General features: G+C 40.5%; 1 protein-coding gene across 4 annotated transcripts in view; it reads left to right on the top strand.

The window, feature by feature from the left end:
• Nucleotides 1-10,648, top strand: part of ADAMTS6 (ADAM metallopeptidase with thrombospondin type 1 motif 6) — a 269,849-nt gene extending 259,201 nt beyond the window's left edge. For all 4 annotated transcript variants that reach the window (XM_059916475.1, XM_059916474.1, XM_059916472.1 and 1 more), the window contains one exon: nt 7,554-10,648. In XM_059916475.1, the coding sequence (XP_059772458.1) occupies nt 7,554-7,663 (110 nt within the window). In that variant the 3' untranslated portion in view covers nt 7,664-10,648. The remainder of the gene's footprint in view (nt 1-7,553) is intronic.
• Nucleotides 10,649-12,659: the final 2,011 nt, after the last annotated feature.

Below are 12,659 nucleotides of genomic sequence, written 5' to 3'. Positions count from 1 at the left end.
GTATGACTCCCAAGTTTCAGATTTAGGGAACTGGATACTATTAATCATGGTGAGGAATTTAGGCATCTATATGGAAATCAAGCACATTAGTCCCCGAAAGCCATAATAAAACAGTGGAATTTGAATAACATTTTAAAAAATAAAAATAAACAATAGAGAGAGATTGAATAAATGGAAGGTTAAGGCAGCAAAGGATAGTAAGAGAAAGAAAATCAGAAGTGGAGCATCAAGAAATTAAAAGTAAATATTGAGAGGGAACTAGGAGGAGGAAGAAGGAAGATATAATTTGCCATGTTTAACATCTACTTTAGCTTTTTATTCCTGAAAGCCTTCGGCTAAGAGTGAAGGCATTATAGGCTTGATCTTAACAGACTGCCACTGATGAGGGTAACACTACATTGCTGCTAAGAGTGAATTATAGACACACTGGGTATCACTGCATTTGAAATACTACTCAGTAATTTTTTAAAGTACATCTGGCAGCTGAGACTAACGTACTCAAGCTCACCTGAATTTCTATCCCAAATGCCATTTTATTCATCTTTATTCAGTTTCAGGTTCCCTTGTAGTTTATATGGTGAGTCTTTTCAGCTTCTCAATAGCACAAGGCATTCTGTCATCCAGTATTTATTGCTGCCAAATAATGATTCATGGTGTGGAAAGATGAGCAGGAAAGGTGTGGTTAGTATACATTGGTTTACCAGACCAGGTTGTCTAACGGTGGCTTTGGCAGGTCTCAGTCTCCCTCAAGTACATGATTTTGAGAGAGCCTAAGTAGCTCCAGAAATCTCCTGAGAGCCATGGAACAAAACAGCTACTGAATATGGGTTTTAAGGTGGCTGCTGATGTATTAAAATCAGTGAAAGGAATGAATGGTGAAGGTCATTTGAACTTTGATTTCAAGGAGGTGAGGAAGACCAGACGTTTTTGTTGCCATTTTTTAAAATGGTCATAATCCACCTTAGCATTCAGGGTTTCATTCCCAGCTGTCTGGTTTGGAGGGAACCCTGGATTTGTATTGGGATCAAAGCACCTCAAGTTGACTGTGGGTGGCATCCAGAGAATAAGACTGGGTAAGAAGAAACCAAGAAAGCAAAGAGAGAAAGAAATGGCTTAGTCCATGGTAGGATGGAATCAGAATAAAGTTCCATAGTTGATATCACCTTGCTTCAAGGGTAAAAAGTCAGTGGACTGTTCCCACTGCAGTGAATACTGTCAGGTTCCCAAGCAAAACATGTTATTTCATCCTTTTCCAGATTGAATATGTAAAATATCAAGGACTCAGGTACAGTTTCATCAGGAAAAGTCTGCTGAGTTCACATCCCCCGCCCCCAACTCCTGCACCACACATGCACATGCACAGCCTTTGCCACCATCTCACTTCTCACCAGGCTCTGCGTCTCCATGGGCAGTTTGACAGAGGTACAGCTGGTTGTACTTTTGTAATCCAAAGGATAGACCCTTAGGTGAGAGTCATAACTCTCTCCTTACTGTGCTCTCCCTCTGAATTTCAGAAAGAACTTACAGGCACAGAGAACATGCATTCTCCAAAGAAGGATGCTGAATGGTCCAACTTGGTCATGGAAGGCTATGTCCCTGTGTATCCCAACTCCTCCATTGATATGATTTAGGCAGGCTTGGCAACATTTTCTGAAATGGATACAGTTTATTTACAGAAATAAATACAGTTGCTCTTATACTCCGGGGATTAAGTCAAGCCATCAAAGTCACAATGAATCCCAATCCAATTGCATTCTAAATTCATAAGCCTATGTTCAGTGTGAGTATTTTGAAATCATGTCTTTTAGGTCAGAGTTTTGAAATATTAATGTAAAGCACCTGGGGAAAAACTCACCGGCACTTCAATGATAAGTAGATTCATGTGTTGCCTATGAAACAGGTTGTCTAATTTTATCATTCAACTCTACCAGAACCCAGATTACCAGTGAGACCCACTCCAGCATACCTGGCAAGTTGCTTAAGATTCTAAATCATGGGTCTAGTTCACATCGTAGGGCCTACGAGCTGGCTTTCAGCCCTTGATACATCCCTAAGTCTCTCTGAGAAAATTTAGGAATAGTCCATAAATTGTCATTCCCACCAGAAATCTCTAGCCTTGGATAAAGTGAAACTTTATTTTCAGGCAGGGAGATGAGAGGAGATTTAAAAAAAGGAGAGGCTAGTTAGGTCCACAAACTATTTCCTAGAAACCGCACAGTAAGGACCTCTCACCCTTCTGATAGACTCCAAAGAAAAAAGGTAGAAAGAGTATCTTGTCATTCTCCTCCCTAGAGAGTACTTAACTGGTACATGAAGATAGTAGAAGAGAAAATTGGGCTCCTTCATCTTAAAATCTTTGACCCTGCTGGCTCAGATTCTGCTACTTAAAAAGCAGTAGATACAAGTGTATCTGTGTGGAGAAAACATGATAGTAAAGATCAAACCTTCAAAATAGATCAATTACAAAGTGATTATATTATTACAAAAAATTCTACCTAAACTAAAGGATTCCTTTCAAGAGCTCTCCTAGTATAATTGTTTATGTGCAGATTATGTATTACTTGGGTAGAGAGAAACCAATTTTTAGATATTTTAGATATTAGCTAGAAATCAATACCAACTGAGGATCATTCAGAAATTCAATCAAAACATGTCTGTTATTGCTTTGATTTCAATGGGAAAATGTGATTTAATTTATGCACAACTTTTCCAGAATGGTTTTATCACAAATGTAACCTGTATTGTGTATTGGCTGAAGGGTAGGAGTGAAGAGGCTATTTAATATTTTAAATGGGCTTTGGGGATGAGGCAGACAGACTAGTCAATGGTAAGTTTTATAATTAAGGCCTCACAACTACGTACATCAGCAAAATGTCAGTGAGTCAATCCAAGGGCTTATCAGGTCATTCCTCTCTAGCTAACTAAAAAAGTGACACATGGGCTGAATGCACCAATATAATTTAAAGCTTGTACTGATATTTTTAAGATTATACTCAGCTTTCTGTAATAATGGGGCTTTAAAACTTCTTGGTGTGTTAAAATTACCTTTCATTCATGTAATTTTACAAAATCTAGGGAGAAAAAGGGGTAGTTGAAGAAATGTATTCAGGCTATTCTGAATGCCCATGACCTAGAACCCCCCTTTAAAAAAATATTTACCCCTTCTCTAAGGTGGCAGAGCAAACCTCCTGATAAGGATGTCCCCAAAGATTGAATTATCAGGGGTATCAGCCAAGAATAAGAAGTATTGACAGGCAGAAACATTTTTGCATTAAGATGCCAAGAATGGTGCCACAATAGAGTGGTTTTGGAGTCAGACAAACCTGAGTTCTGGTCCCACTTCTTAGAGCAGCTAGCTGTGTGACCCATAGTGAGTTTCATACGTAACCTCCTTGAGCTTCAGTTTTGCCATCTGTGTAAAGCTGACATTTTATATACTTAAAATGATTAAATATATATAAATATGTAAAACTGCCTAAGGCAATGCCTGGCACATAGGAAGTACTTGATAAATTATTTTTAATGTTATCTTTACTAGATTAATCTCTCATGGAGTTAAAAGACTGAAAGAATATAAGACCAGTCATTGGTGAGTAGGTTTTCATCACTCTGAAGACTGACTCTTCCAGTCTAGGCAGTCCCTAGACAGCAAAACCAAGAAGTAGGAATGGGACCTTCCTCAGGGCCCCTCCTTCATGGGAGCCCCCTACACTCCATCAAGGCTGTGTCCTTCTACAGCCCAAGAGTCACCATTTAATATCTCATCAAGGCCCATTATCTTCTTGGCAGTCCTCAACCCTGGGTCTTCCCTCAGATCTCTCCCTATTTATCTCATCATAATTTACCTGCTCTCTGTTAAAATCTTTTCATTAATTTGCTTATGTGTGCCAATGAAGAGCCTGTATATATTTTGACAGGGATCCCAGAGAAATAATACAGGATGGTTGTTCTCAGATGTGTTATTGGTAACAGTAACAAGAGCTGATAAACTGAGTGCTCACTCTGTGCCAGGGCCACACATGTGCTGTAGGTGTTACCTCATACAAGCCTCACAACATCCTATGGGCTTCATGTCACAGATGAGGAAACTGAGGTTTAGAGAGGTGAAGTCACTTGGCCAAGGACAAACAAATGCTGGGAGGAGGCAGTGCCAGAATTCACCCCCAGATCTGCCACCCCTCACCACTGGTGCTCTCAGGTCCTGGGACACACACAAGCAGTCCCTACCTCCCTAAGCTTGATCCTGCTCCTAGGACCCAAATGAATTCCTGCCTTCAATCAAGTTACTTGGAATCAAGTTAGCTGAGAACAAACTTAAAAGAGGTATTGGGAAGTTCAGAGGGGGACACCCTGGCAGCTGGCCCCCTAGACTGGACTCTGCTCCTGACTGAAGGGCTGTGCTGGGGCCTCTGCATGCAAAGGAGGCTTCTCATTTCCAGCACCTACCTAAGGAGCTGAATCCCTGAGTATTTAATAGCCTGAATGGGTGGATGGAGGGGGTGGTTGGAGGAAGAAATAATTTATGAATATTTTATTTTATTTATTTTATATATAAAATATATTTTTATATAAAAATTTATATATAAATTATATATATATAAAATATATTTTATATATAAAATATATATATTATTTTATTTATTTTATAATATTTATTTATTTATTATCTACTATTTAATCAGATTCTAAAGTCTAAATCCAAAAGAAAAATCTGTGAATTTTCTTGTATTTTGCTCATCTCAGAATTTTCCTGGTTCAGAGACTCTTCCAAAAATGGAGTAATGAATCTCCCAATAAAGTTGTACCTCAGGAAATATTCTTCTTTGTTTTGTCTTCAAACTGACTTGTGTCTATAGGACAGCATTTTCTCAGTAGTAATCTAAATATTGCATGCTTGTGGAGAAATTCAGAGCACAACTTACTGTCATCAGGTAGTAATAACAACTAATAGTGATAATGATAATAGTAATTCAGTATATTACACTTACTGAGAGCCAATGACCATTCTATGCACTGAGCTAGGTGATATCATAGGATACACATACTACATGTGGGAGTGGGAACACTCGTCTTCCCTATTCACAGATAAGGATGCTTAACCTCCTAGGCACAGAGAAGTTAAGCAATTTGTTCAGAGTCCTAAAGTTAGTAAATGGTAAAGCTGGGCTTAAACCCAGCAGCCTGGCTTCTAATTTTATTTCCTTGTACTATTAAAACAACCAGTCGTCCTCTATCCATTTATCAACTAAATCATTTTTATATTTTAGCAAAATAGACCAAAGCCAAAGTTTATTTGGTACGTTAAGCAGTCCCACCAAGCCCTGTTAACAGAGCATGACGGTGGTAGTCTCCGCTGGAGGGCTGCCCCATTAGGATGGTGATTTGAAATTAAAGATGAGTGATATGTGTCAGCTGTCCTCATCCTTTATGCTTAGCTTTTCTCATCATTTTAATAAATGCATTATCTGGACAATATATTCCTCTAGGTAACACTGATACAACTTTTTTTTCCCACAAAAATATTCTTAGTCTAAACTTTTTTTGGTTACTTTTCACTGGTCATGACAGAGGGGGGAAAAAAATAACAGGTGATTTCCAAATTAAAATATATGGGGACTTCCCTGGTGGCACAGTGGTTAAGAATCTGGCTGCCAATGCAGCAGACATGGGTTCGAACCCTGATCCAGGAAGATCCCACATGCCACGGAGCAACTAAGCCCAGGCACCACAACTACTGAGCCTGAACTCTAGAGCCCATGAGCCACAACTACTGAGTCTGTGCGCCACAACTACTGAATCCCATGCGCCTAGAGCCCGTGCTCCACAACAAGAGAAGGCACTGCAATGAGAAGCCTGCGCACCTCAATGAAAGAGTAGCCCCTGCTCGCCACAACTAGAGAAAGCCCGCGTGCAGCAACGAAGACCCAATGCAGCCAAAATTTTTTTTAATTAATTAATTAATTTTAAAATAAAGTAAAATATATGGAAAAAATAAAATAAAATAAAATATATGGAGATATTTTCACCTCAAATTCAAGCTTGATTCACCAAATATCATCCAATTTCTTTTTTTTACTACAAAGTTTAAAGAAATTTTTAATGTCTCTCCTACCTTCTTTCAGCCAAAACTTAAATTTATTGAAAATCTTAGTGTAGAAAGTTTCTATTCAAATTTCTGTTATTCTCTTTGTAAATCAAATCTCAAGTAAGGGAGTTTGATGGTGGCAGAGCTTATGCTTTCAGAGGAGTAAGGGTTACAGTTTAAAATTTTCAGTCTTTCACCAAAAGAGCCTTGAAAGTGAGATCAATAAAATTGTTTCCTTACTTTTTAATAATAAGAACTGGAAACTTTCCCATTTCTTTGCATTTAATTTTCCATGTTTACCATATGGCTCATGTACCATGTACATGATCTTTTAGAACTTTAGTGGATTTCTGAAGCCAGGAAAGATAAACAAGGAAGCAACAACAACACTGTTACACTGAACATTTCCCAGGGTTCTGCCTGATTCTAATTACCTTAAACAGTTTACCCAGGATGCTTCAGTATAACCACCTGGAAAAACGAGGGTGGAACTTTGATTCTGGGAGGCAAACGTAATTACTAGATTTACAAAGTATTTTAAAATCCCCAGATAAAATTGAAGAGAGGACTGGAGAGGAATGTCACTATTAGCAGTAGTGAGGTTGTAGGGGGTGGCGGGGGTTTCTGAGAATCAAAGGTCAGTGTCTCTTTTTCTGCACTGGCCCCTCAGCCCCATCTTGTGCAACCAACCTCAAGGGGAGGTGGAGAAAGAATCATTTATTCACCTTCTGGCTGCAAGAACTGCAGACTTCAACTGTGGCAATTCTAGCACTGAGGAGAAAACACACATAGGAAAAAAGAAGGCCATGTCTCACTTCCAAATTAAAAAAAGACATTTCTACATGTTTCCATAACCCACAGACTGCTGCCATTTGAGGCCAACCCCTCAAAGTTTTCCTCTTTGTCTAGTGTAGTTGCTGAATCTAGGCCACTGTCAGCAATCCTTTTCATTCACCGAGGCCCATCCCCACACCCCACAGGTGCAGAAATTCTCCTGGGACATGTGTACTTTGGTATCAAACAATGCAACTCATGTTTGATTTTGGATAACCTTGCACTGCTGAATAAAATAACCCTTGAGAAAGAAGCAATAAAAGCGCTGTAAGAAAAATGACTCATGTTTCCAAGCTGTCTAAAGTGATCACTTATCCCAACAAATGGTAATTCTTTCAAGACACAGTGGGCATACACCATACTTATAAAAGTCTGGGAGAAAAGCCTTGCAATCATTTTTTTTTAATTTGTGTTCAAATGTATCAAAAGACTATTTCTGGTAGGGTGTACCAGACAGGGTATGCTTGAAAACAACAACAAAAACCACATGAATGTGAAAGCCAAGGTGCACTGGCCCAAGGAGGCGGGATGGGGCGGGGGGAGGGGGTGGTCCTTGCTGGACATCCAGGCTCATTGTTTACGTACTTGTTTATGTGCCTCTAATTGTTTTCCCCTTTCTGCCCTCACTCATTAGAGTGCAAAGATGTGAACAAAGTGGCTTATTGCCCACTGGTGCTGAAGTTCAAATTCTGCAGTAGAGCATACTTCAGACAGATGTGTTGTAAGACCTGCCAAGGACACTGACCCATGGAAAGCCAGAGAGAGCGCCTTGTCATTTCATCGTGGAAATGCATCCATCACAGAGAGCCACCCAGAGGAAGAGGATTGATGTCCTTGCAAATGCATTACCCTGTGGAAAACGTAACCACTGGTCAGCCCTAGCTGACAGGATTTCAATATTATTTTAACTTCTGTGAAGTGGGATTTATTGATCCAAAGTGCTGGACACGGTATTAGGAGGGAATGCCAGATTGGAGAGATCCAAACAACACAGGGAGACTTGTTTACTGTGGAACGTTTGTGTTCTTTCGAGTAAGTCCAATAGCCTGTTTACCTCCTTGGACCATTAAGATAATTTTTATTATGGACTTAGCAATGACACTGAATCCATTTGTATTTAAAACTGTTTAAAATGTAGCTGTTTTGACTTGGTCAACTATGGAAGTAAAGAAGATTCAGAAATCTTAAGTCATAGCTTAAAAATATTTACTATACTTTATCACTACAACAGCACCATGATTTAAATTCTAAAACGGGCTTTGAACTGTAATTTAAGGAGCAATTATAAACCAAAAGTAATGAAAGTTTGTATTATTTTTCTTCATTCCACTTAATTTCCTTAGGAATAATCCCCCTGTTCTGAACACTGCTGTGAGCCATATATAAACTATATTAAACTGAACAACAATGAAGGACTTAGTTTAAAGCAGCGCATCAGTTACTGCAGCTGTGCAAGTCTATAAATTCACTGCTAAAAGACTGTGGCTAACTTGCCATTGTGCAAGTGAAGCTGAGATTTCCATTAAAACTTTAAGAGAAAAACATTTCAATTTCATGCAGAAGCCAGACCTGGGGTATGGTAGAGACTGAAGTACCAGGCCTTTTGCTGCCATCACACAGGATGCCTCAGTTCTTATTTGAGTCACCCCAACTCACTTGTGTTTACATCCTCTCCAGCCACAGAACGGCTTCTGCCCTATTGGATTGTTGCATATGCATGTTGAGCTTGCTGAGATGACACCATGCAAAAGATAGACTGGCTCAGTGACAACCAGGCAGACCCTTTTGCTGACAATTACGATGGGTTCCAGATGTCCCTTCTTTGATATGGCAGAAGGGCATTTATTTATATGAGAACAAGTGTGTGTGTGTGCGAGCGCTTTTGAGTGTGTGGGTAGATGAGTGTGCTTGCACATAGATGTGCTATTTCTGTGAGTTTTAAAGTAGGCAAGGGATAATAACCAAAGAAGAAAAACTCATGAAGACTAGAGATCATAAAGCATCATTTTAATAGTCACTCAACCAAGTATTTTGTATTTTTTATGGATACTCTGAATGGCAATTAAATGTGAAACCCAATTTCTTGGGCAAGTCAAATTCTAGAATCAAGTCCACCTAAATTAAACTGACTAAGCTCACATTTTCCCAGTCCACATCACACTCATCAAGAGATTTGACAGTGAGATTTTTAAAAAAGAGGAAAAAAAAGAGGGTACTTGCTTATATGAATATTTTGTACTTGAACACTTGCAGCAGGATCTTGATGAATGTGTTTTGTGTCCTGCACATGTGTGCACCTTGCGACACCAACGCCTCAAACTCAAACCAAACAGCTACTCTGTAAAGCTACTACTTGCAGTTAAAGAGTATGTCTGGCTTAAATCCATCACTGTGCTCTGAAACAACATGTCAGGTGTGTCACGTACACCATAACCTAAAGTGGTTGATTAGGTTTTTTCAGAAAGGGAGACTCACAGACTTCAAAACCAAGTGTCAGCTTTGCTGTGGACAGTCAGCACGGGACGCTTGTTGCTCTGTGTGCTCAGTCGCCATCATCTGAGTCTCCTCGCCTGCTTTCTCTCTCAGCACCACAGCTCATGTCCCTGAGTTTCCAGAGAGAGCGACTGACAGTAGACAAGAGTGGCCAGGACCCCAATCTCTGCTGCCTTGGAAGATAGCCCAAGTGCCACCTCAGCCATCAGTGAAGGGCAGGCAGCCACAAGCAGCACGGCCCCAGCACTGACCTCCTTTGGCCCCTTGCAAAGAGCACTTAACTTGGTGCTAATGTGCCCTGGTGAAATAAAATAAGCGAACAAAAGATGGTTGGTTTCTCTGGCATTTTAGGCATAGGTTTGCTATCGGGATCTGCTTTTCTCCAACGTAAATACCAGCTTATGTTTTTATTTCAAAAAGATTCCTTACATTACCGACTAAAGGCTACTTTTCCCCTCACCCGGGAACTAACATGGTGAGGGCCATACCCCTGAGCCCCGTGCAGCACCCCAACTGGTGCTAGAAGAGGAGGGCAGACGTGTCCCTCTGGGGTGTGCAACGGCACCAAGGCCAGGGGTCAGAGAACTCCCGGGGACAGCATCAGATTACCTTTCTAGAAGGAACCAAGCACAGGATGTGTAACAGGACTAAACTTTCAATTGGCCTTGAATTTAAACCTGAGTGAGGAAAAGTCATACTCCACAGCACATCACAATACTGCTGCTACTCTGTCGTCAACCACGTGGCTACATGATGCTCTATTCCTAAATAATAACAATAGGATTGTCGGCAGATGCTGAGCCACCATGGCTGGCCCTCCAAAATATATATAGGCTACTTAGGGAACCCCAAGGAAACTGGTACCCCGTGGCTGAGAGCAGTATCCGCCACTGGCATAAGACCCACCAAAAAAGGCAAGGTAAGCGTACCCAACTGACTCCTTAAACAGTCCATTTCATTAAGAATTTTATTATTTGAGTGAATGTCACATAGGTATCCTTAATAATACAGAATGAAATTACCTTTGTATTATTGCGATTAGTTGTTGCTTATTATTTTATACTCAGTATTAATGTGGTACACTGTTACTTTTTTTTTGCTTTTGTAAATTATATTCTAATTTATTGCCATGTTTCCTAACACGTGTCCTACATTCAATCTCCTGCTTGTAATGAAAATGAAAAAGTCATTGTAACACTTGATGGAGTGAAATTCCACACCAGGCACAGATTTTTTTTTAACATAGATAATTTAGTAAAAATAAAATTCAGCTTGTAAGAATGATTCAGATGGAAGTTGTCTATTCCCTGAAAAGCCGGTGTTAAACTCACAATAGGAGGACTCTCTATCCCTTGCAATACCACACTACATTATCCAAATTTTCCAGATAGTGTACAGGATTGCGATAACTTGTTGCATTCTTTTTTTTGGCCGTGCCGAGTGGCATGCGCAATCTTAGTTCCCCGACCAGGGATCGGACCCGAGCCCCTTGCAGTGGAAGCGCAGAGTCTCAACCACTGGACGGCCAGGGAAGTCCCACTTGTTGCATTCTTATTACCCTCCTCAGAGATTGCATCTACTTGTATTTCAGTAACATCTAAATGCAAGGCCTCAGTTATTTCTGGTGGGGCTATATCCCCAGATGCCACCAGCCAGCTATTCTAAGACCAGAAAGGAAGTCCAGATTGGCCACTGCCACATACCTTCAGTCACACGGCCCACAACTCTTTTGCCCCCTGCTTCTTTTGCCTTCCATGTAAATTCTTTAGCATAGAAGAGGACGCAAGATATTTCACTGTGGAAAGGGTGCTGAACAAAGAATTCATACTTGAAGGGTTTTTCTACTCAGACTCAACTGGGAACGAAGAACATTGGTGAGCATACTTTTCTGCCTCCAGACTTTTCCTCTTAGGCTGAGCCGCTTTGCTAAACTGGGGGATACTATCATATGCAAAGGCAACTCAGCAGTTAATCTGAAGGTGTCCCTCCTGCATGCTTAGCTATTTGAGTACTTTCATAATGACAACTTCATCAATTACATAAGAAGATGTACAATGTCCAGACATGGTTGTGTTTTAATGCACTTACCCCCATATCCCTCCCCCACAGATTCAACTGTATACATTAGAAGAAATCAAGTGAGGTGATTAGAAAGTCCTGGGGGGTAGTTCCCCAAGGTCATCTTAGGAACCAAAAGTGGTGAAGTATTATGAATTCTTAGTTAACAGGAAGACCCTGGCACCGACTATTTTAACCTCCCACTGCATTTGCAAAGGGTAGTTCTGCCTAGGGGTCAGGGAGGGGGGGAATACTGAGAAACAAGGCTTACCTTAGCTTAGATTCCTCAGATTCAAGTCTATCTTTTCATCTACAGTTGTTTTCAAGCTTTTGGTTTAATGTTTCTCTCCCGGTGGAATATCTACAGGGCACTATCCTGCTTAGGGCTCTGACCCCAGGGACAGTCTGCCTTCCATTAAAAGATTTTGCCACTTCCCGAGGCCAGGTGACATTTTTTCAAGTAAATTAGGAAGAAAGTTGGCTATTGATCTTGGTTACAAAAATATGTGAATTTGTGTGGCAAGGGTAAGATTCATTACTTTTAAAAGAAGGGAGGAGAAATGTAACTCAGGGAGAAAAAAGTCATAGGCCAGGAGGACTGGAAAATTCTAAATAAGTGGTCACAGAAAAAAGATCACTCTCTGAATAAAAAAAGGGACAGATTAACTATTTTTGCAATTCTGTCTCATGCATATCATCAGAATGTGTGGAATAAACTAACATGTTTTTAAAAAGAGCAGCTCTTCACAATGGTTTTGTGCCTTAAACTTCAAAACCTCAGGCTGGAACTTAAAAGGAAAATGGTCTGTTCTCCCGTCTCTTTCTCAGAGGGTTATTTCTAGCATTGCTTGTCCCTCATTTCATCCACAGATGATATCTGAGGCCAGAAATGGAATAGTGGTTTGAGGACTGGAGGAAACCAAGGTTATGCCCATATTGTCTCTTGGTCAGTGGCTTTCCTTAGCCCACGGAAAGCCTTGAGCTTCTTGGATCTTGGTTTGGATACCTTACCTTACAGAGAGGTTTCACATAAGAAGAGGTAAGTTATCACACCAGCTCCAGGCCTCCTAGCAGTCAGAGTGCTTCTTCAGGTCAATGGCTCAAGAGTTGGTGGCATCCACCAGCCCAAGGCGGATATAATTCTTGGAGGGCCTGGTCTGTGCCCCCAGCAAAGGCAGTTGTGGATAGC

The sequence above is a fragment of the Balaenoptera ricei genome, chromosome 3 (genome assembly GCF_028023285.1).
Source record: "Balaenoptera ricei isolate mBalRic1 chromosome 3, mBalRic1.hap2, whole genome shotgun sequence".
Classification (NCBI taxonomy): domain Eukaryota; kingdom Metazoa; phylum Chordata; class Mammalia; order Artiodactyla; family Balaenopteridae; genus Balaenoptera; species Balaenoptera ricei.
This window is presented reverse-complemented; position numbering and strand designations above follow the sequence as displayed.